General features: G+C 35.0%; 1 protein-coding gene across 3 annotated transcripts in view; it reads left to right on the top strand.

Annotated features, from left to right (window-relative positions):
• LOC128224096 (discoidin domain-containing receptor 2-like) overlaps window positions 1–26,976 on the top strand; it is an 83,984-nt gene that overhangs the window by 25,327 nt on the left and 31,681 nt on the right. For all 3 annotated transcript variants that reach the window (XM_052933757.1, XM_052933756.1, XM_052933755.1), the window contains exon 2: window positions 17,056–17,161. In XM_052933757.1, the coding sequence (XP_052789717.1) occupies window positions 17,056–17,161 (106 nt within the window). The remainder of the gene's footprint in view (window positions 1–17,055; window positions 17,162–26,976) is intronic.

Raw genomic sequence — 26,976 nt, 5'->3', positions numbered from 1 at the left:
ACGTTAATTCCTATTAAGAGTTGAATGCCCTTAAGTGTCTGTTAATCACTTGAAATAATTGAATTGGAACTTCCCAGAACAATTTGGCCTTCATGTATATCTATTGTTTTATGTGTCTAGAGAGGCTCGTCCTCGGGACAAAGGCATTGTTTGGTCTGTCGCAGACGATTTAAGATCAGGTTCAGTCCACTTGTTCTCTGAATCACAAATTAATTCATTAGTGTCTGCGAAAAGGGATATCACTTGAAACAAATTTGTAATGTAAATATTGTCCTGACCGTCATTAGGATGCACGCGAGTGGTTCGGTACGACCTTTTTCCGCGTGGAATAATACAATTATTGGAACTTCTTTTTATGGCGTAATCGGATCCGGTCAACGGCAGATGTTTTATTTACGCCTTCTGATTGGATGAAATTAAAAGTGGACAATATCTGCCTTTCTGTGGTCATTAATTGCACTATTTGGCGACTGACCGGACATACAGTAATTGAACAATAATTTAACAAATTAAACTCTGACCACTTGATACTGTTTAGTAAACAAATTCGATTTTAAGTCAATTTGATTCTCAAATGATTGCGCGGGAGTTAAACGACTTTTGGAGAGGAAATTAATTTCTTCTGGGCCAGACTGCCTGAATAATATAACAAATGAAACTTTCTTCTTATTTCCCAGGGTAGCTGTTGGGCTGATACATGACCTGTCTAGGTGAAGATATGAAAAAATAGAAGAATATTTGTATAGCTATCGAAACGCTGTCAAATATGTCGTGTATTATTAAGTGCGACATCTATCAAAATTGTGTAAAATGAATTAAGATTTATGCGCACTTGTCAATTGCAAATTGTTACTTGGCCTAAACAGGTGTGATCGAGCGTTTTATCATGATTACAAATGTCAATATGTCGTAATCATTATCTGCTTTACGGTAATAAATGCATCTTTGGAGTTCAGTTGTCATTTATACGGTTCAATAACAATATTGAATTATTCGGCTATAAAATGTTATGATTATTGATATTAGCGTTCCAATAAAATTATTTTTGTCTGAAAATTAAAAACTCAGTATTATTACAAAAACGTTTCAGTCAAACATAATTGCTTTGTTTCCTAATTCATAACATTTGAATTGGTCCCTAGTAACTCCTTCGCGTTTTGTTTTATGTATAACGTTTATATTATTCATATTATTCAAATTAACAGCTGCATACTAAATACAAATATGCAAATACAATGGTGTATATTACTTTTACAAATTGCTTGATCTTATTTGATGGAAAAGATGCAGATTTGTTTTATTCAGAATGATAAATTGAACAAATGTTTTTTGTTATTTACAGTGATGATCAACCATAGTCAAGTATGCAAAATTAACTATCAAAAGAACATAGATATATAGATACTTTTTTATTTCTTCTGTATTATCAATGGACAACATCCAAGTATTTTACCGAAAGCATGGTTTTGATGATACCAAAAAAAACCAACATTATTCGTTTGAAGTATAAACTATGGTTGATGATAGAGGTATGAAATATAGGGAAAGAAGTTAATGACCTCGCCGAAATATTTTAAAAAGATTCCTTCAGTGTATGGTTAACATCAAGAATGTTGAAATAAAGGCGCTGTGTGGAGAATTCCTCCTGAAAAAAATAATCCCAAATGAAATAAATCCCATCGTTTAATGAATTATCAATCGCTTTTGATATTTGTTCAGTAAATAAGAAAACCTTATAACCCTATGCAGTGTCACTTAAAGCGACCTTCAACAAACACGCTGGGTTGCTCCGTCGATTAAATAAAGGACATCATTTTTTTGGAAAGGGTGACATTAAGTGTCACTTGAAACTACATAATGTAATCTTTGTTAACGTCAAGTTTATGGTGAGTTTTTTCTTCACTTTGCGAACATGAAGAGGCAAACTTGTGAGAATTTAAGAAGCCTTTAACTTTGAGGATGAAAAGTCTAGGGCTCTTAATGAGTTTAAAAGGAATAATCAGTTGAATTTTGGGGTGTAGTAATTGCACCAACCACTGTGAAAAAGTGGATTAAAATGCCTGGTCAGATTAGGTTCTCTTATATACATCTTGTGTGGTTCCATTTTGTCCAGTGACCGCTTTGACCACACACTGTCATTGTTGATTTGCTTGTCAAGATTTGAGGGTTTGACATGCGTCCGTGGGGTGTTGTTTTAATTTACATTTTAGTAAGCAAAGAAGTCTTGCCTCAGCCTAATCAGTGTCAATCTCAGTAAAAATGTCTAGTTTCATCTGTTTGGATCCTGTGGTCTAGGGTGTAACCGAAACTCTGAATGTCTGTCTAGTACAGCCTGCTTGTTCCTAATTTAAAGGTCAACACCAACATGTTATCTGATTCAGGCGTTATAGTTTGTGTAGTAACTACATATTATAGTGCGTTGCGGGGTGACTAGTATGGCTTTATATATTAAAGCTGCAGTCTCACACATATACCATTTTTACAACTTTTTTTATTTTTTTTGTATTGGAAAGAGTAAATTTTTGCGTAAAGATCTGCAAACTAATGATAAAAGATTGCTGACAAAAGTTCAGATCGCAGATTTGCATATTTCCGTTCGAAAATTAATGTTTAATGGCTTAAAACGTCACTAACAGTTTAAGAAAAATGCATAAAACATCAATTTTTGAACTTAAATATAAAAAAAACTGCGATCTAATTTATTGTCAGCAGTCTTATATAACTCAAACTGGTTTCCATGGATTTTCGCAAAAAATGCTCGTTCCAAGACAAAAAAATAAAACAGTCAAAACGTTCAATCTGTGAGAGTGCGGCTTTAATGAGATATCATTTGAAATAAAGAGCAAATATACAAACTGCAATACGTTATTTTTGCCATGTATTCTACATATTGGTAATCAACAACCAATTACCTTTTAATCGATAAAAAAGTATATGGAGTCACCAAGCATTAACGTTAATGGTGCTATCAGAAAGAGAACATATTTTTGTGGGTCAGATTCATTAAAACATAATGAAGACCCTCATCATGTCATAAGAAAATCTTACATAATCCAGAGTCTGAAAATCTGTAACTCATTATTCACTTGCCAGGAACTTTTATCATCGAAACGAGATGGAAACTGTGCAGTTGCGGTGCTAATGCCGGGGTGATAACTTGACAGGTGATGCCTTAGGTTTCCAATTTAACAAAAACCTTGCAGTCGGTTGATACCCACTCTCTTAGGCACTCCGAGGTGTTTTCTTGTAATTAGGAAATTGTCAGTCAGACGTCTGAATCCTCCAGTTTTCTTACGTAAATATTTCCGACCTGTTGGTCTCTTCACGAATATTTTAGTGTTGTCTGCATAGGATCATCGTCGGATACGCCCGATACACTACTACTACGCTGTGTTTAGTTTTGTACAGTGGATGATTTGGCAAGGAAAATCTCGAAATCATGCATAATTAATGAGGCATTTTCATTGGTTCCGCAAGGTACCAAATGCGGAAATATGCTTTGAACCCGGTCCGCATTTTCACTATAACATTTTTGACAACAGTGTAGACCACTCGCCTATGGAGGCTACTGACAATACAGGGTAATTGACGAGTATTTAATTGTTACATGCGAATTCATTGGAAGAAGAGTTGTCACCCCTGCCTGATACGTGTTGATTAAAAAGAGATTTTGGCATCCAGTTGTCCCACGGTATTTATGAAGTGTAACAGAATAAATTACTGAGGTTGGCGACGATGTTTAACATGCGAGTTTGAATTGAATTATATTCTTTATCATTTTGAGAGAATTTAAGTGGTTGCATTAATGCTTTGGTTGAACATTAACTTTTCAAACCAGCTGACCTTGACATTAGAGACGTTGTTAAAAGTACAGTTGCATAGTTTTATAAGGTGAACTTTAAATCATAATTACTTGGTGCATGAAGCTAACTTCTAAGTACCCGTATACGCAGAAATGTTGTTGACAACTTCGAAGGAAACGTTCAAAATTTCTGAAACATAACTGTTAATGTTTTTTATAATCACTTGAAAACAATTTCAAAACCACTAGGGTAATTTATTATTTGTGGCATTCATTTTAATGTGTAAGACATTCCTGCAAGTATTTACACAGGTGAAGACGAGTCTCTGACTTAATGACAAGATAAATGGACCTTGTATCTGGCCGTTTGGTTAATTTTCATTAATAGGAATTGTGCACTTGTATTAAACTTGGGTGGTATTTGATCCAAGTACGATTTGGTAATAGCTGTGCAGGTGCATTGTAGTTTTTACTCAACTCAACTCAACTCCACTCAACTTTAAGCCGTTTTATTACCAATACAGTTTAAACATTCTCCTTCACCAAAGCGATGGTGCTATGCGTACACGTTAGTTTTATCATTATCAAACCTCGGATAAAGGAGAATGAGTTTATATAGATATGCAACATCATGGATATAATGAGTATTGGTTCTCGATAACTCATCGATCGGGTTTGATCAACTCTGATTGATTCAAGGACCAAGGTCATGTCATTTTCCTCCGTGGTGTCCCTTGAGGGTAGGGGATTTTGTGCCTGCTTTGGCTCGAACCCACGACATCTACACAACCTCATCCTTCCAGGTGCATTTTCGAAAGTTACACCAACCGTCCTTTGTAAAAGACCCGTGAATTTACTTGTATGATTAGCAGAAACATCTGTACAAGCCATGAACTATGTCCAAAAGTACTGAATATATTACCCAAACATCTTTAAGGTATGGAACATTAGAGATATAACAACATCTTGGCATTCTTCTTTGCGTTAACTCTGTTTTCTGTTGTTTCTATGTTTGACTATTATCAAGACACATCACAGGAACAATCCTGATTTATGATTAATATTTAGGCTAGTTTTGTTTTATGAATCCGCCTTACCCAAGAATGAACATTCTCTCACGTAACAGTTTCCATAAATTTCTGGTGCTGCAAATTTCTTGATAATTGTATATCGGAAACATAACTATTCCTTATCTTGTCAAAATATTAACAAGTTTATTACAATTTTATTCTCTCTAGGGGAAGTTGTTATTGTTTCTGAGGCATTACAAGAGAAAGGTCTGGTAACTGGCACTAACTGAGGCCAATTATCGAGATAAGAACTGGCTAATAGACATCATGGTCTTGGTTGGAAACCCTGGACGTCAGTCAATGAACCTACATTGTGGTTGTAAATAAAATATACAGTCGAACCCCGTTGGCTCGAACTCCCGGGACCGGCAAAAATACATCGAGCCTCGGTAAATTCGAGCCAAGCGGTAATTTTTTACATTCATTAGAAAAATGGCCCTTAACATCCCGTTCGAGCCAGAGGATATCGAGTCAACAAAGTTCGAGCCAACGGGATTCGACTGTATGGGTTTTAAAATGATTTCATATGATTGTCAGTGCTGCCATTGGACAATACTTGATTACATAACCGGATATCGAGTCCACTGTGGTCTTGGTTTAAACCCTGGGCGTCAGTCTTTAAACTCTGATTGTGGTTGTAAATTAAATATACGTGTTTTAAAATGATTTTAAAGGTTTATCAGTGCTGCCATTGGTTAATACTAGATTACGTAACCTAACTTCGTGTCTAAATTAACTTTTACGTCTTGAGTCCGAAATAAGCAAATTATTAAATATTCGCAAAGTTTTTTATCATTCTTATATATGAACCATTTTAAAACATGTCATTCTTATCAAACCGGACAATTGCCTTCAATTGGGAATATGTTGGCTAATAGAAGGCTAAAAATGATTTAAAGCTAAACCTTTTACATACTAATTACGGACCTTAATCTCAAAAACCTGACATGCTTTACTTAAGAAAAAAATGTAAATTTAACTAATTTTAGTAAGTTTGTTTGGTTCAAAGCCATTTAAACACTATTTTTCACCATATTTGCCGACTGTGTCACATGGGTTTATTGACATATAATTAATCTTCTACAACTTAGGATAGATCCGTGTGCACTGTCGTCCAGACAGTATAATTTATACCCCTCAAATTGCAATAAGCCGAAGGACCATCCTAGCAGAAAACACGAAGCATTCGTGTGCCTCTAAGCAACTTTGGACTAGATTAATTAATAATACCCAAGAGTTCATCGAGGCTGAAACAGTTACATAATATCACAATTGGTATTTATTTTGACAACGTGCTTTATCTTTTACGAGGACAGGCCAGGTATTATTTTCAACTTGTTTGCTTATCAAAACAATGCCGATTGGCAAACATGGCGCAGACACCTTAATAAGTCCTACTTCAAACGGAAAGTGTTTGAGATTAGCATAAATATATCTGGAAAGTGAGATATCCGTGTAAAATTTAATACGAAATGCAAATTTGCAAATCGAATGTCTGTTTGTTCGAATGAAATTTCCGTATTAGATTACAACTAAGTTGCGGAAATAAGATGCTTCTAATACTAGGTGATCCTGACATTGTTTGTTTTAACTGACTTGAACTACTGCTAAGCATAGCCATTATGGTGACTTTCTTTACTTCAAAACATGGTCTAAAGTACCTTTACCCAGGCGAGAAAATGTGATCCCAAGATCAAATATATGAAATGGTTGTTCACGTGGACAAGAAAATTACTGATAAAGGTGGTTAATTCTCTCCTTTTGTACCAAAACGTCTCATTACGATGTCAACAGGCTGTTTTCTTTAGCAAATTTGACATAAAAGCATTGAGTTATTTGAATAAGTGATATTTCATCCATGACAGATGCATTCCGAAGGTATTCAATTCATTCAAGGTGCGATAATTATAACGTTGTGATTTTGCGGAAGTACCCATACGCTTACGGTAATGGCGAAGGCCCACACCCTAAGGGATTAATTTTCACTACTAAAATTTAATTTAAATTGGCATTGAATGGGAACTTTTGCGGTCACTGATTGCCAAAGAGACTGAGAATGTCAAAAGCTTTCATGTAGTCAATAGTGACAAATTTCTCCCTGGGTGTGCTTGATTTGTGGTAACCGAGGGTATCCGAAATAACAGGGCCTGCTTGATTCTTGCTTCCAATGTGATGACATTTGTCCACAGGTGGCAGTCAACATGTCCACACTTACAAAGAATCTTAATCGATTAATTGAAAAACAATTCAACATGAAAGTGAAACAGAATACTAACGAGCAGTTACCAAAGAATTTTTTTCAATGGCCTAATAAGCAGCCTCGCTTTAGAACTGTCAATAACACGTTCGCTACCTCTTGGGGACAAATGTCACTAAACGTTACCATTTATCACAATTTTAAACACAATTAATTCTGACCCTTAGCAAAGCTCAATTAAACGGAGGAAAATAAATGTATTCTCCGACACGATTAATAAACATTCTACAATCTTGATAAAAATTCGAGATAAAATGCGGCCGCACGTACGACCGAAAAAGCAAACATAAGAAGGCCAGGGTTTTGAAAATGAGACGAGAGAGGAACGCACAAACTAGCCAGATAGGCGCGGGATTTCATGTTCGGTGTCTTGAAGAGCTCATTGTAGATAAAATGAATCCTGGCAGGCTACTGTTTTTTCGCCGGTAAATGACAAGGGTACAAGAATTTCTCCTAAAAACACATGGTGGGGAAATATCGTATATGTAATCTCCTAAGTCGATGAAATGCCCCTTTCTCATACAAGATGGACAAAATGACATTTACTTTCATTTCCCCCCAATTAACTCATAATAGTAAAGTGTGTTCACAACAACTAATGCAATTGTTACAATATTATTAACAATAATGTCTTTCGAATATATGTATACTAAGCATGTTATCATTGAAGATAGATAACATTTTTTTTGGTGATCTACATACAGGTTTTGTCTTTTATTTTCATCGCGCCGGCTTGATGCTATGCATTTTGTTTACCTTTTCCCATTCAGATGTCTGAATGCAGATGTAGATCAAATTTTGTACTTTTTTTATGTAGTATGGTCTTCAAAAGTAACAACCACCATCACACAATGTAACTCGTCTTCAAGTTTTATATCCTTGCATGATCGGGTCGTGAAATGCAAAGAAATTGTTTTGTGTAACAAGACCATAGCACGTTTTGGGAAAGGCTGGGCTTATCATACATTATTCAAACTGAAATTGACGATATTTTCACATATTGATCGATTGCTGTATAGTGACATCCATGACTATGTCCTTTCGGTCACTGAGTTGTCATTATTCTTACAAACAGAATAATATAAGGCAACAACAACAACAACGTTAACCACATCGATAACTCTAAAATAAAACCCACAAATCAAAACCCAACTAAGGTTATGAATCCCCATGGACAGCCCGCTTAGTGCACGGCGCGCCCCGTGCCCGCTTCCTCGACATTCCGTTCCTGACAGGTACACGTTAGCGCGAGACGGCACGAGAGCATTACTGATCATCGCTGCCAATCTTCATTAGCGCGCACGTGAAATATGACTCCGCACCAGTAGGCGTAGTACATGCTCTTGTGTACTGTTTGGAATTGTGTACAGGATCACGTTGTAATGGGTTATACATGTATTTGTTAATTTGGTTCGTCTTAAATCGTTCAACACCCGTTGGGTCAATGACTATTGGAAGAAAATCTATGTTATAATGGACCGATTGTTCACAGTTTGAAAGTTAACAACGATGACGTTAACAACGTTGTTAACTTTAACCAATTTCTGAACAATCGACTCATTGTTGCATACATAGACTGCTTTCATTAATCAGACATTGAAACATTTTGACATAATTTTCATGCCTTAAGCTTTTGATGCTAATTCTTAATACAATTTTTTAACACAGCAACAAGGCAGGGATTAACGTGCACATTTCAGTTCAAACTTACCGCGAATTCCGCAGACAAACAATTCAACTTGAAAACAGTAAACACGAATTCATACCAGAATAACATAACTAACATTTCTGACATTCAAAACCTATGATGAAATATGAAACAGAAAATTGCCATGATCATAACTGCACACTGAAGAAAGAACGATTTACGCTAGTTCAAACATTGCAGGGCTACAATCAACACTCCAACACAATCATTCGAAGCATTCAAAGCTCGCTTTGAAATAGATCAGGTAATGGAATATGTTATTGTTGTCGTAATTTTAATAAGAGCGCTGATGTATCATATTACTGCAGCTGAAATGACACAAATTGCCATACCCTGGAAACACAGCCCAGAAGTGTGTCAAGTGAAAAATGAAAACAGACATCATTGGTGAATCATAGCGCATTAATAAATCATTTTATCAATTGTGTTTTAATTATCCTTCACAATAAATGAATGAATTCCGAGGATGACTCACGGATCTGGAGTCTGCCTATTTTTGTATAACGGAATTTTAGTGAAACATTGCTTCGAGAACAATATATTTTTTATGAAGTTTAACTGTGTGTACGAGTTACACACTCCGACTAAACCTCGTTATAAATGGGAATTATTCGTTCCTATGGGAAAAATAAATATGATTTGAAGAGCAACGAGGGCTTTATCAGCTCTTGTTTCGTGATGAGTTAACTTAACACACAATCGTGCACTATCCGCATCTAACTATCTGATTTGAGCGGTAATAAAAACGGTTCAACTCGGCAAAATCCCCCATCGAGGCCATAAAATGTGCATAAATCATATCTGGTTTGAAATTCAGAAGTTTACGGCCTCTCTCTGCAACTGTACGTTTGATGACAGACATTGTCAAAAGAGAAGGCCATTAATAACTCATAAATGAGACTTTGAGAAGAATTTCGTGTGTTTGAAACAGAACACCTCACGCAGATTGTGACTATGCTCCACCAGTTGTAATGAGTACAGGAATCTTATCACAACCATGCAGAATCCATTCCTTCACAACCCTCTGCTGTTTGGCAGGAAATTAACAAAAAAATATCTGAAGCACTCGGTCATTTATTTGTCATTATCTGAGATGAAGATTTTCATAACCCGCATTTCAATGTGTGGATAAATCATTATATTGCGAGGAATGAATTGTGCCCGTGTTTTCATTAAACTTTCAGTGGGTTAACGCATACTACTTTGACATTCTGTTATACAACTACTTGGTTGGCTGCCTAGATGATTGATTGATTGATTGATTTTTTTCTACTTACCATCAAAATACCCTTAAATAAAGCTTGGTTGTGCTGAAATGCAAACCTACGCCATAACTACATATACACACATATTTCACGTTAACAGTATATTGTTGACGCCCTTGCAGTTTGCATTGTATCAACTTTATGATCCGTTTAGTTTTATTATCTTAGCAATTTTTCATCAGTTGCTCATGTTTCTTTGTGAAAACACACACACACTATTGTCAACGAATTAAACAATTTCAACTAATCATTCGATATCCACATGCAAATTAATGCAAACTTATTATTCAAGCAGAGTAAAGAGGCAAATTGAAGTCGGTAGCTTATGTTATACTACTGTAAAAACAAACTACCATGTAGTTCAGTTAACGATAGAAGTAATGATATTAGCAATTTACCAGTACATCACAGCTATTTCGCTATATAAGAAGCGAGTATATGTATGTTGCCTCCTTTCCACATTAGCGATGAAGTTAGACCGTCAAACTCTATCCGCACCAGTAGTAGCTTTTACTTTTAAGAAATCGATGGACAAACCGCTGAGAAAAAATTAACCGCAAGACTTCTGGTTTTGAAATACTTTCATATTAAAAAGATTTAAAACCAATTCATATTCAACCCATCAAAGGGATAAGCCATGTTTGGAAAAAGCATGAAAAGGTTCACGCCTCATTTGCTATAGTGTTGACATGAAGTATTCACCTTGCCATACTCTTTGCATATTTGACTCAAATAATATTAATAATGATGAAGAATAAAATAATTATAAATCAAGTACTTTATGAAACACAGCTGTTCTCACAAGTTGTGAATGAATATTGGTATTTTTGAGGCAAAGACGGGATTATTTATGGCACACTCGATCAAAAGCATTGCTTTGATCCATGTATGAAGGTATCTACTGATATCACGGAAGGGATAATGAGACAAAACCGCTGTCAATATGTCTTAGCATCGGATATGATTGGTGTAAACAATTCAAAATCCTACTGATTCTTGTATAAATCACATTTGGATAGACTATGAATATATAAATGATATTTCCGTGACGTTGAAAAGGTGACAAAATAAAAAAAAAAAAAACGAACATATCCAAAGTGATTTTACTTTTTCTGGAGATATTGTCCATTTTGATAGCATTTTTATCCGTAGTGACGAATTAACATGCTAGCCGAATTACTTCAAACCCAAATTTGAATTGTTTTAATATTGTAATTTTGCAAGCGAGTAATGAAAACTACTGTATTAAATTCAAGATCAAATTCGTCCGCAGGGGCGGAGCCAGGAATTGACGTAAGAGGGAGCGCATTTAAGGGGCAACTCATATGCATCTTCCACAGGAACCCATAACATGGGCTGTAAACATGTCGAACGGAAAATTGAGTTTGGCTTATTTGAGGCTTAAATTATTATTTTATGTGTGGTGTAATTTATACATAGCTTATATACCAAGTCAAGTAAAACATATTGACATGAAATGTTCACTTGGACACTTTTAGGGGGATCGGGCGTGAGCCGGATGCCCCACATTCTTTGCTAGATGTCTGTCTAAATGTGAATTTCTTGTTTATATTCGTTACAGGGATTTTTGCTTAGCTCTGCAACATTAACCCGTTGCCATTAAGGCTGTTTTATAAGCTGGAGACCAAGAGTCATTCATAACACGTCTCCTGTATGTTTCACACGGATCCAAGGGTCGGGCAATATATCATAATTTACTGGAGACTTGTTCGAGAAGACATTACGATGTCATAAAGCAATATTGATAAATCTGACAAATCAATATTCTAGCTTATTCTTGTTAAACGCGGTGGAAACTAAAACCATTAGTTTCAGACGGGCATGGGAGGGAGACTTTAGTTTGTTTTCAAAGGTCACCGTGTGGCATTTTGTGGATCGTAAATAACGTATATAATTTATACAATTTATCCTCATTTTCAGAATTCATGGGCAATTTTGATCTTCCGCATCGCTAAATTACAGAAAGCGAAACAGCTTTTATTGAAATCCTGAATCTATTCGGTTCGCATTTTACGAGAATCTGCTGTAATGAAGTAGAAGTTCAGTCTTATTTGCTTATGCAAATATTCAAATGAATTTGCATGTGAAAGTTGTTAATGAGCTTTACGTAAATTTGATTTTAATTTATGACGATAAGACTATCATTTTAAAGTTCAAAGGATGTTTAATGAATCAACCCTTTGAAGTTTATGATTCAAGAGTAAAGGATTAATATCACTTACATATTGCGGTTGTATTTCAATTGCGATGAAATACTGCATAAATTGTTTTATATATATGTTAATACATAGGTACGGGCAATGAAACACGACAGATGTGCAAACGATTAGCTAAAGCTATACCACTGAAACGAATTTCAATTTATTGCTTATTGATTTCAATTGCTTTTAAATTTTGTTGCTTATTTTTATAAAGCACTATGGCATTGTTTTTATTATCGGAAAAGCCAAAGCTGTTGTACCATTGGATTTTCTAAAACATTATGCGAACATTTAACCGCAAATCTAATTGGTGTAACATAACCTAGATGTTTAACGCAGCTATCTATTTAGATCTTCAAAAGGTATTCGATAGAATAATTGGTAACATTTTCCGGTTGAAGTTTTCAAACCATTGCAGAAACATGGACTTTAGTGCTGACACCTTGTATTTCATTCGTTGACACATGGAAATTGTCCCTACGATCGATTGCTTTTCTAACCTGATGAAAGAAGTAATTGTTTTGAATTAGCATTCTCCCTTGCGGAACATAGCCATTCCGACAGTACTTTAGGCGACAGACACCGCATGTACGTCAATCGAATGCCAATCATATATGACGTACTATTTGGATCTAATGTTGTAATGTACCAAATTTATTATAGAGGTGCACCTCTACCTAATTTAGAAGAGCACCTCAATACAGTCGAACCCCGTTAGCTCGAACTCGCATGACTCGAATTCCTCGTTGGCTCGAACTGGATCTAAAGGACCGATTTCTATTTACTGAAGATTAACATTTCCGCTTGGCTCGAATTTTCCGAGGCTCGAGGTATTTTCGCCGGTCCCTGGAAGTTCGAGCCAACGGGGTTCGACTGTATTTAAACGTATGACTCAACGGTACTTCAAAAGAATACATTTGACATTGACATGGACATTCTTTAAGGGTATTGATAGCCCGTATAACTAATTACATCTGGCATAACTATATATTCAAAATATTTATAGAAATATAAAAAATATATGTATGATTTACATTTATTTAGCGAAAGAAAACGTTATTTTCAGTTGTATTTTTAAATAACTCATCCGATATTCATTTTTTCCCATAAAATATGATGTCTATTGGCTCCATAACCTTTATAAAGTCAATCTTTTAAGTCTGGTGTTGTTTTATAAGTCCAATAAAAAATGAATAACCAGAAGTAGGCAGAAATATAAAGTGACATCTAGTTATATATGCGATGAAAATTTCCGGTTTTAGTTTTCAATCTATTCCAGAAACTATTTCATCATAAATAAATATAAAACAAATGAATATATTTTAAGTCTAGGAACCAAACTAAATGAGAAACTTTTCCGAAGATAAATCGACGCGGGCGTTGACAGGAATAAAATCCTACACCCAACCATATGCGCCCAGTTATTATGAACTTCTAACAGTACGGTGTAGTCTTACAGACATCTCGTGCGTTTCTGCCATATACTTCCCTGTCGTGTGTTGATTTGATCTTATTTGAAAACATGATTTCATTTATTATGACTAATGTCCAAGGATACTCATCTTTCTTCGGTTTTAATGGATTTTCATGGAATTTAAGACGGATGGCCAGATGAAAGAAAACGCATGAATCGTGTCCAGGAAAATCATTTGCCTCAATTTCAATTTCAGTGAGAAAAATCTAAAACAAAAAGTATCTCATTTATCTTTCAAAAGCTAAGATTCATGCAGTTTGTTTTTTTATCTCGACTGTTTTTCAAACGTCGTTGTCGTGGTGTTGTAGTCTTCGGCAAACAAAAACATTAACCATAATCATAATTCAAAGAGCTTTCAAGATATTCAAATGAAACTTGGTACTGATGTTGCCAGCGTCAATACGCACACGTATGGCAAGGCACATAATTCTTGACTTAATAATTGTTATGCGCAAAAGGTATGCCCATATTTCTACTGGAAAAAAAAAAACGGGCTAGCATTGGTGTTCGCTCCGCAAATTTTGTTGTGAATAAAATAATTTTGATTGTGAATTTATATCAGCGTCATAACACACGTTTTAAATTTGGAATATACGTTTAAAGATACATTATAATGACGTCACTAGTGGAAGACCTTACACATTTGTCAATAACTTAACAGTTAGTTTTTAATCACTTAGAATGTCAATATTTTATTTTGCTATCCGGTTAAAGAGTGTTAACATAGACGTGAATTTGATGTCAAACTAACGTCATGTTTAAAATTGTCACAACAAAGACGTCGCCGTCTGAGACACATCGGGTCCAGTGATTAAAATAACAGACAATAAACAGACGTTGCAGTGTCCTTTGGGGATTTAAGAATAATGGAACTCAATTTTCTTGTCTGTCATGTTTCATTCTCCCCTTTTCTATTGTTTTAGCACATGTTCTGTTCACTTGCTTTTCACGTTTGTACTATTTGTTTCTTTCTCTATGTGCAAGGTTTGTGTTTGTGAACGGTTCCCTGTCCTTTTTCATATTATACGTTTTAACCAACGCACAGGTGGGGTATTTGTGAACAGTTTAAGTAATTTCTTAACTAAGGTCAAGTCTTTTTTTTCAATTTTTGAAGTCACAGTTGAAGAAAAGAATAGTATAATTATATTCTACTCATATCATAAAGCGATTATGTCATATGATAATTGAGGTACTTAACTTAGAAAATAACTTAAGTTAAGAAATTTAAGTTTAAGTTAATTTAGTCGGGCGAGATGCGCATTTGAGCAATTTCTTAAACATACTGATCAAAACTAACTGGACGGGTCTCCATCTGCAAAAGTAATTCCCAAAGAAATGCCGTTCATCAAGATTCCTCGGACGCTTGAAAGTTGATTGACAAGCGCCGCTAATGACCCGGATGAGAGTGACAAGATGGCGGTTCCCTAATTTGAAACTGCCCCTCAGACAAATATGGTTTATCTCAATAATGGACATTATATGCCCAAATTTTGGCAGCAAACTAATGGGGATTTTGTAACCCTTTATGGAAAATAAAATAACGGAGGATTCGACTAACTGAGTGCTTGCCCTCTCTAGTAGTTTTGTTTGCCACTATTCCAACGATATTTCTATGGGAAATAAAGAAGAAACCGATGTTTAATAAACGAATGCATAAACATTCTATAAACACGAATAGTGGTATTGCAAGGGAAAATCCTCTCTAAAATAGCTCGTGTTAACTGTGTTTCGAAAAAAAGCCCAATTGCCTTCAAATCATACCCCGAGATAAAATATACAGAACCAAGAAGTAGAAAATTAGAACTGTACATCTGTTTTCGCATTGTGAGATGTCAAGAATATGTTTGCAATGCATTGTTTGATTTAATCTCGAGGCTTCTTTCAACATTTCAAGAACAGCTATCTGAAATGTTGTGCAGAAGGCGCACAATTCCGTACATTTAATGAATACAAGCATCGGCACTTTTCAACACATGGGGAAAGGCTATCATTTAACGGTCTACTGGAAATCACTCAAATCAGTATGATATGCCCCCTTAAAATGATGAATAGGAAAGAAAACGCTGTTTTTCCTTTTTCTTTTTCTGGACAATAATTATGAAGAGAGAGTAGATATAATCTTATAGTGTTTGTTTACACTGAAGGTCGACAGGGCAGTTCTATTAAAGAAAATGACTCTAGTGCCATGTGATGCCGGTCTTGACAGTTCAATGCATTTCCAATCTTCAAATAGGCAATCTTTCTTCAATCTATTTGCGGTTTTTACAAACACAAATATTTTTGCAATGCTTTCTCGAAATAAGTTTAAAAAAAGATGAATGCACTCAGTATTTTGTTTCTGTACATTCCATAGCATTATTACAGCATCGGTATGCCTAGCATGTCAATAACTTACTGTGTATGTCTTTCATGTTAAGCAAATACTATGGGTTTTTGCCTATACAGATGAAGTTCTGTGTATATTCAAAGACGACTAAAGCAATTGACTGGTGTTGAAATGTATCATAATTGCCTCTACACGTTGGTTCATTGGACAACTAATGGTTCATGAAACTAACATATCATCGTTCGAAACTGTTGAGTGCTTCGCCTGTAAGTTTAGGACAAATATCGTTTCTTTCAAGATATAAAGGATTGTATTTTTTACTTGGATTCCTTTCTTAGAACTTGAAAGTAATGAATGATGACCCTGCTGCTTGGTTGATTTAATGTGCACTGTTGCTAGAGAGCTTGAAATGTTTTTATTCCATTTGTCTGAGATATTAATCATAAATATTGTTCGAACGCATTGTAAAATAATCAACCCTTTATATTTTTGTTCAACACTTCTAATGCAATGTTGCGCTTTTCATAATGAAGATGACCAAACGATAAGGCAAACGAAGATAATTTATGTGCACCATACGTTTAATGATATTTCATATAATTATACATGAATTTAAGTTTCTCCATAAACTCTCTTTCACGATTGGTGGTTGTGTTAAAAAGAATATTTTTAAATTAGTCGTATAAACTGAGTTTCGAGAAACAATAATTATGTTAACTGTATGATAAACTGAAATTCCATGTATAAAACAGTCAATAATGCCCGAAGTACAAAATATCACAATACGAAAAATAACTCGCACGAAAGTGAAAAAAAGACTCGCAATTCACACAAATCAATATTATTTTTCATTTAATAATTCTCAAATGTTGGTACCGTTTATTTTATATACCGGTGGCTTATACAGAGCATCCCTTTGATCTGTTTACAGAAAAATGCAAGCAGCAGCTGGGTATGGAAGCCAACACCATTCCCGACGACGCCATCACTGCCAGCTCAACTCATAACCACAAATTCGTCGGCCCACAACATGCAAGGTAACGTTATATACTGAAAAATACACTGATCTACAAAACACGTGACTCTATATAGCCAATTTAAAATAGATTTTTAATTATTGCCTTTTCTGTTGAACAAAAGAAGAACGCCGAAAACAATTTCCATCCTTAGTAATGACGTTTGAAAACTTTGTACAACCTATTTTCGACCACAACCTATTTTCGACCGCCTCCTGAAAATGGGTAAATCACTTCTATTTTGCGTCACTTCCGGTAAAAATAAGCTCCAATTGTTAACCATACCAGTATAACTGTCAGAAATCTTCATTTGAAAAAGAATGGGAATGGTGGTGTTAAAAAAACTTAAGTTATACTTGAAACAACACCAATTTGTCATTTTTAATTAATGCCAAATTTGACCCTTGTTTAAAATGATTTCACATGTAAAATACTTCTTTAAAATCGTGTTGTTTTTGTTTGCCAGATCTTACATATCTACCAAAGCCTAAAACCTATGCCCTATTGTTTTCTTAGTATAGTGCACAACATTAAAAGCGCATCAAAATATGGTATGTTGCTTATTCTAAAATTAATGAAATTCATCTACATGTAACTATATTGAATTGCATTTGGGAGCTCAGTTACCATAAAATTAAACATATTGCAGCCTAGGCAGGTCATATGAGGCTCATTCAGAGTTGGACCAGTGATAACAGGGTTCATGATGGGTGAATTTATAATTTTGTTCCCATGTGAAAGCCATTAGAAAGGATGATGCATTCCTTTGCCACTCTTGTGGTGATAAGTCACTAAAAAGTGACTGTATGGCAAATATGTAAATATCTAAGAACTTTTTTTAAAAATTAAATACATTAAACAGTTTAAACAAGTTATACAAATTAAAATAAAAAAATATTGTGCACAAACTTTTGTTGCAAAGTATAGTTAAAGGTCATGGTCGAAAGCATGTTGTATCTAGGTCAAATACAACATGTGACAGCCGCCATTTTGGATTCAAAATGTAAACAACAGACGATTGAAACAGATTTTATTTTTTTGTTTTTTGAAAGATGAATGATTGCTTTAAATGGTACACACAAACATTTATTTTTTTTATTATCACTTATTTATGATACAAATGTAAATAATCCTTAGGCGGTCGAAAACCCGTTGTTCCGGGATAACTTTAATTCAAAACATTGCAATACAAAATTTCGTCGGCATAGAAGAAATAATGTAACTTTGCGTGTTTGAAATTACGTCGACAGGGAAAGTATCAGGTTATTGATTATATACCGTTCATAAACCACAACAATACAATTGCAAAATATGGTTGGCCACTCCAGTACAATATGGCCGTAGTCCACTCTGCTGACGTCACATCATTAACGTATCATTGCGCGCTGTTAAATTGACGTAAAAAATAGTGCGTCATTAAATTGACATTTTTTTGTTATAAAAATATGTGTATATTAACCTTTTTAAGTGACTCTATTTGTTATGTTTATAGTAGAATGGTTATAAGTACTGCGTTTTGATCAAGTATATCGCAATAGACTTTCTTTGATTTTAGCAGATTTTGATTTTACTCGGGTAGTGCTTCATGTAATTCGAATATGCAAAAACACCCACTACACCCCCCCCCCCCAAGGAATCAAAACGCAGTTCTATCAGCCCTATTGTTTAATACTTTTCGTCGGCATAGAACATGTCAGGTTCAATTTTGTATACCAAATTGCTTAGGCCTAAAAACGTTTCCATTATGTATCAAGAATTCTGTCGGCATAGTTAACGTCATATAAAACTATTGTCTGTTTTTTTCTTTGGAATATAAAACGTCGGACTTAATTATGTAATCATAATTTATAATAATATGCAGTTGGACAGTTATGGATGTTGGTGACGTTTTACTGATGATATGATTGCTTACATGTGTTTGAATCTTATTGCTTATATAATAAGTGACAATGCCATGTCAGTCTAGATTTTGAATATTTGATTTAGCATTCTAGAAGGATAGGAATGATACATGTGTGAATATAAACCAAGATAAAGTGATAATCTCCTGGAAGCAGACACAGATCCGACCTTTCAATCAATCCAATCATTATTGACCAATGAGAAAGCAGCTATTTATTCACCGCGTCATATCCGCCATGTTTCACACAAATAAAGCAATGATTAATATATGCAACAAGACAGATTATTTAAGTTTTTAAACTTATTCGATAAAATGGTGCGAAGATGCGAATGGGGAACTGGTAAGGCGGACGAAAGGTTTTGTCAGTAGCATTAGCGTTTGTTGGCACCAACGGCCCCCATATAAATACGCGTTACGGACATTAATAAATGTACAACTTCCATGATGCCTTCAATCTCCATTTATGCATTTCCTGGGCAACATCCTGAAATCTACCATTAAACCTACGTAATACCCTCGAACATTTCGTTCTCTTTTCGAGAAGGTTGAATACATTACTTGTGACATTGAGTTGAATTGTATTTTATTATCCTGGACGAGAGGGCGAAACAGTGTAAGGATCTTCCGTTTGCTGCCTTAAAGATATAGGATGCAGGTCTGAAAGAAACTGACATTATAGAACACATACTATATGATGCAGGTCTGATGTAAAAAGCTGGTATTTAAGACATTTGCTATCCATACATGTGTATACTATATGATGCAGGTCTGATGTATAAAGCTGGTATTTAAGACATTTGCTATCCATACATGTGTATACTATATGATGCAGGTCTGATGTACAAAGCTGGTATTTAAGACATTTGCTATCCATACATGTGTATACTATATGATGCAGGTCTGATGTACAAAGCTGGTATTTAAGACCTTTGATATATTTACATGTATATACTATATGATGCAGGCCTAATATATTTGACTGGCATAAAGTACTTTGCTGTACATATATGTATATACCATTGAATACAGGTCTGATATATTAGGCTGGCATTTAATAGTTTTGCTGTACATACATATATATCCACATTATATACATATCCTGCCTCTCAATTATTCCTTAAAAGAGTGCACAAGAACTGAATTATATTTGTGATTTTGTGGCCACATGTATGGTATCCTTAGCGAGAAAAAAAGCTGTTCATCAGTTTATTTTCTCCAGGCAATCAATTAAAGACCCCTTGTTCCCTTTATTATGTGTTACAATTATTGCCTTTAATGAGAGTACATTCCTCCGGTGCTAGGAAAGGTAAATTCCGGAAGTAGAAACCCACTTCAAATTAGGAAACAATAGAATAAAACGAACACTCTCCAGTAAAACAACCATTAAAGAAATCTCTCAGCAATATCTACTTAATTGGATAGTCTGTCCATCCTTTTAAGTGGTGCTCCTTGTACACGATACCATTTGAAGTAAATTTCAATGGCATTATCAGTAATCTTAATTAGTTGCCATGGCAACAGAGCTTTACAATGACAAAATACCTGTGTAAAAGACTAATGTCTTTCCTCACGCAGATTTCCATGAGCAAGAAGCAAATCAATACGAGACAATTGCGACAATGCGTTTTCAGCCTCGTTTCCGATTCAGATTCCGTCACATCACCGACGCCGCTCTTCGCCAAAGAAAAACTCCGTCGTTTTAGGATTGATTGTTTTGGTAGTACGGTTCATCATGTATGAACATTTTTGACCATATATGTTTTCATACACCGATGAACCACAATTTAAAATCATTTACTGTTTATATTAACACTCATTATTTGCAAATATTTATATAGTGAGGATCATCAAGTACAAAAATGATAAATAACTTATCGAAGACAATTGAAAGTTGTATAAATTCGGCCTTTTGAACAGCGGCAACGTCAATAACGTCATTTCTTTCTCGACGTCAGATTTAGTATTTCGAAGACAATTAGTTCGTTATTGGTGTATGAATGTAATTGAAAAAATATGTGTTTATCGAGGAGTGTATAAATTATTCCATAAACTACATAAACTACATAGCATACTATTTTTATATAGACTCGCCATGAAAGAATAATGAACAAACACATGATAAACCACTAGCGGATTTAGACGATGCCCACCCGGCGTGCCCCCACCCGCTCCCGCCTTAAATCTGCTACGTTTGCTTTTTTGTCGATATCGGAGTAAAATGTAATACAATTCGTTTGAATGCACCATTTCTGAATGGAATTGTAAAATATGGGACAACTCCCAGCCAACATTTTCAACAATACAGAATCGGTCATGAGTGAGGAGCGTAGGTCAAAATGTTGCGTCCCTAACTTGCCCCCCCCCCCTCTCTCTTACGTCAATTCCTGGGCCGCCCCTGTAAACTAACCATTTTGAGTGACATTTATGTGCGTTTAATTGTTAACACTATGCTTGAATATCCGATGTGCGCTACTTAATTTGTTCGTATTTCAAATTAAGACACATTACTTGCACATTGCGAGAAGTTTAAGACAAGCTGTCCCTGGTACCTTGCCATCTGTACTAAACTTTTAATCTATAATAATAATCATTGGTGCATTGCGACCCATTCGAAGAATAGAATCTGTACAAAATGTGTGTATACAATAGTTTATTCTAATTCAATTTCTCTTGCAATATACCTGTTTATAACCAGCTTAATTAGCCCAGCAATTGCCTTACGGAATTGCAATGCATAGCGACATGCATGCTGCGTTCAAATAACGCCAATTCTAGAATTAATTTAACGGACATGAAAGAAGCCACTGTCACAAAATTGAAACTTCTCACGTAATACTTCGAGAAATCAATGTGCATTGAGTGAATCTATACATTTGCACTGAATAAAATAATAATTAATTATGTATAACATCAAACGTACTGTCGGGTTAATATTACATGATAACGCCTTTAATGCACATTTTTGACATCTCGCGTTGAGGATGATTGCTAAATGAAATTTGGGTAAAAAATCAATTGCAAAAGAAGGAGCAGCATTATGGGTAGATAAATTTGTTTGAATTATTCAGCAATTGACGTTGATGATGTGTGTAGTAAAACGATTGAAACGCCAGGGGAATCTGAAACGGATATAAGAATAGCCTATATTTGTCACGCCGTATGTCATTGGTTAAATGACGTCGCGTTTATCCAATCGGAATGCAATATTACAATAAACATTGACGTCATATGTCCTGTAGTGTTTTACAATATGAACGTCTAGTTTTACCTGTACAAAGGAATAAGCGAAAGTTAATCTGACCTTTTTACGTTTAAAACTGGCAGTTTTGCCTATCCACACGACCGCTGTATTATCTCTTTCAAATAAATTCAACAGAAGTCAAAGTTATCATTCTTGGAACGCATTACATTTTTTCTTGGAAGCATATGCTCCATGTTGCTGTTGAGGAATTTATCAGATTTTCAATCAAGCCTCTGTAAAATGTCATCGGCCCCATAAAATTGAATAGATGATTGAAGATTACCGTCAAGAGAGTGACACGGGGAAAAACTGATCAATGCGTCCTGGATGAATAAAAACGGTTTTCCTATAACATCGACAAATGCAAGGCCTGCGACAAATTCTGTGAACAGTTGGATTCGTGTCCATCAGATAGGAGTAATGAAATAATGTTTCATAAGATTTATGCCTGACCGGGGTATATTATATTTTCCTCTGCCCAAACGTTTATTTGATTCGTATTAAATAAACACAAATACTATTGCTTTTAAATTAAGTTATTTGTACATTATTTATAATTTGCGCGTATCGACTAAAGTCGTAACTATGAAATTAGCTACTATATGTAATAATAACGATATCTTTATAGAGTTTGAGTCAGGTTTTAAAGTAGACAAGGTGCTGAGAGACAAAAGGGCACGTTGTATCGGGCAGGAAATAATTAAAGCATCATGCAAAACATAGAAAATGTTAAAAGTGTGCTTACTTTGAGTAATGTAAGGTTTCGACCAAAAAAAACAAAAACGTTCGTTTGAATTCGTAATCATAATTCAAGCAAATATTTGATCATCATAAGCATTTAATTCTTAAAGGGCAGGATAGTGCACACTCTGGTCTCCATGAGGGCAGAAGGGTGCTTCCAAAAAAGGACAGGGTGCGTCACCCTCAAAACACTTCAAGCTAAAACCCTACTTTATATGATAGGTCAGATTTCTTCCACAAATTCAATTTTCATATATTGTTTTCCATACTTCATTAAAACTATTTTCAAATAAACAAAACAATATATTGAGACCCTTCCATAGCAGTAAGCATTTTCTGTCGGGGTAATCTAGGAAAGCAACGCGCGTGATGGATTGGCGTAGACCAAAACAAATCAAGAGCATGGTAGCACGAAATTGAATAACGATTTCTATTACGGGGGAAAATGTAAGAACGATCAGAAAAAATAACGAGTGTAAAGGAATGACAGTCTTCATATTAAGCGAAATGTCAATTTGACGTTTTTTACCCGAACAGACGGTTGCATATTAATTAAGTACGGTAGTTACGATGTTATACGTTTTTATTATGTTTTACACTCGTTGTGTTTCTGGGTATACGGTTTGGTTTAGGCTGTAAAATGTAGCTTTAATAAACAACGATCACCACTAATTGGTTGGTATGATACAAGTACTTAAGTAAAAAAAAGGGAAAAAAAGGAATTACCAACTTAGTGATGGCCCAAAACAACCATACTGCCCTGAATACTGTTAAGGGGTTGTTCCCCCTTACTATTTTATAAAAGTTTATAAATTTTGTCCGGGCTTTGTCCAAATTTTGTTAAAAACCTTTAATATCGCCACAACGGATATTGTTTGACTCAAATCCACTGAACTATTTGGAGTGACTTCAAAGCCTTTTTACGACCATTCTGCATTCTGCCATCGAGAGATACAGATCTTGAAGTGGCATGGATCAAAATGTTTTGACTTATCAACCATTTTGCTGAGGAAAGACTGGATACCTCCTAGATTAGGGTACTAATTAAAGTGAACAATTTCACCTAAGAATGGCTTCATTGACAACAGAACGACATACATGGATATCTCCTCTAAATTTAATTGTAAGAATTCTGAATTTCATCAAAATCATTCTGTAGATCTGGGCAAGTGTCTTTCTCGGAGAAATAGAACATGCTATCAATGTAGATTGACTTTATTTTTACAGATTGCGAGAGAATCCATATAAAATGATCTATGACGACGTTGTTTTCAGGAGATATTGATTTATATTGGAATTAATTGAACTCGTAACTCACATGCGATAGTGATCATTCTTATTATATAACTGTTACTGTCTCCATAAAATATTTCATTAGGACATTTTGTAAAAGCATAGAGAAATAACAGCTGGTGTACGACAACGTTAATATAGCACTGGTGTCACAAAACACGACATTCGCAGTGTTGTGAGTTCTGCTGTCCTCTAGGATATTATGAGAGACATTATTATCAATATTATCTATCAGTGCTCCAGCCAGAATTTGAAAAGGGCAGGATGCTAGGGCACTTTTGATGCTCATTTAATGAGCCCTAATGGGACACACGCAAGGGTCAATGTTCAATTCTCATTGCCTATGCGTTGTTATTACTTTTAATACTAATACTTAGATGATATCTTTACTTTAGGGTAAGAATATATATATATATATTCATTGTTATACTTCCTCTTTAAAACAAAAGGGCTCAACGGGATGTAGTAAAAAGGCAACGAGGTGCGCCACCATGCTGTTTAGGCCCAGCTGGAGCACTGTCAACATTGTTGTATCATTAATTGCTGTTTGCTCATACGGTAATACCTCATTATTTGATAACAATAAATAATTACAAAGGCAGTAAAAATTTAGAACATCAATTAACGTCACACAGTACATTTGTTCTACGTTCCCTCTAAATTCTAGCGCTTTGTCTGGCGTCTGTATAAAAGTAGACAACTCACAAGAGAAGATTGCATTCTTTAAATCAGTGCTTCGTAAGTCTAAAAGCAATATGATATTAACCAAGATTGAGTTAAAAACTGTGTAAGTCTATATTAAAACTACATTTCTCAGTTTTATACCCTTAAGTTAAAGGTTAAATATTACAGCATTACATTTTTGGATCGTTGACATTAATGCCTGCTTGGTGGCGTCGCCGGAGATATTACTTTAATCAAAACCTAAGTCAAAGTAATCGGCTTATATATCAGGATTGTCGCTCTTCGTGACATAAGATGTGTCAGGGGAGCTTTAAAAAAACTAATATTAACCTTATTTTAGCTTTGTGTGTACGTTTCAGACATCCTTGGAATCGATGAATTTTTTTTAATGAGAAGGAAATAATACGGTCGTTTGATTGGTCGCATCTTTTCGATGTTAGACTGCATCCTCAAACTCCAAAAGAAGATAGATCATAAACATAGGCTGAATACCGTAAGATTAACAGACTGAGGTTCAGTTAAAAAAGTTACAAAACATTTTTGAATGAGTACTAATGACTGTGTACAGTCCTTTTTAAATAGTCGGTTCATCGGAGAAAAACGTTGAGGCCCAAAACATTTCACATGGAACGAGCTGTTGCCAAATGCCAGACGCACATATCCAGCAAGGCCCGTTACTCGTACTTTATTATGTGCTGAGCCATGACCATTATTGACTGAAAAAAATGCAGACAATCGTAAGCTTCACTGTGTGTTAGACTTGTGTTAAATCTGCGACATTTAAGACCAACCCACATGATAAAAACACATTTGCTCTTGTCCTTGCATGTTATGTTATCATCAGGAAACGTTCCTTCTAGCAGAAACAAAAATCGCCCACAAATAAAACCCACCCAGATTATTTGTAATCAGGGGAACGAGAATGTATTTTTTGTGATTCCAAATGTCACACGAATAAGGGGAGATAACACTGTACATTTAATTATAACATTGCTAGATAGCGTGTAGTCTGTACTATGGCGCTTACAAAGCATGTTCCAAGGATCCTGGGAACAAGGGTACTGGTTATCTTGCTTAACAGGCGGTATTTAAGTAACACTCTTATTCAAAATCAATACATACACATGTATAATTAACATAAATTTTGAGTGATAAACCTAATACTTATTAAATATCGCATTTATAAAAAAAAATATTGATTACTGATTGTAACCGTGTATTTGATAGCTGAATAAGCAAACATATTAAATGATTGGTGAGTGCTTTAAGCTTTACTGTGATCCACCATCGTCTCATAAGGTAGAAATACCGTGTTTTCAACACCTTTCTTTCAAATTAAACTCGTTATACTTCATAACAACCATTGTTTTTGATATCTATTTATCCATTTTGGTACATCAAAACACTTGATTTAATTGTAGTAAATCTTATTTTGGAGTAAGAGTATAGCTTTAAGAAGGAAAATCCAGTTCTATACTTACCTATAACATGCCGGCTGTCTTGTTACGTTGTGTCTGGAAGACTTTGGTCAGCATGAAGCTAACAAGAACAAAGTAAAACAATTTTGAAAAGTTAGCCGGAAGCCATTCTATTTCCGCTTGTGTAGATTACAATAAAATAGTTTGTGCAACGGAAATTCATCTGTATTGTTTGTGTGTTTTTCAAGTTCAGATCTGGTTTAATGGTTAGTTTAACAAGCGGTGTCTGTTTCCGATCCGAATGTTAATCCTAATGGACCTTTTAATTGTTGAACTGTCATCAGCTTGTTTTGAACAGACTTTGTCTAAAACACATATTAAACCGTCAGCTCAGCATTTTAAAAATGTTCGCCTGACTGTTAATTACGCTGGAAGCCACTTTTATTCCCAAAATCGATAGGCAATTTTCGTAACGCTGGAATAAAACCTGACATGGTTCTTTCAGATATCGTTCTGCTTCAATAATTAATTTAGGCAGAATCACCAGAAGGACATT

The sequence above is a fragment of the Mya arenaria genome, chromosome 17 (genome assembly GCF_026914265.1).
Source record: "Mya arenaria isolate MELC-2E11 chromosome 17, ASM2691426v1".
Lineage (NCBI taxonomy): Eukaryota > Metazoa > Mollusca > Bivalvia > Myida > Myidae > Mya > Mya arenaria.
The sequence above is the reverse complement of the archived record's forward strand: the minus strand, read 5'-3'. Positions and strand labels throughout refer to the sequence as shown.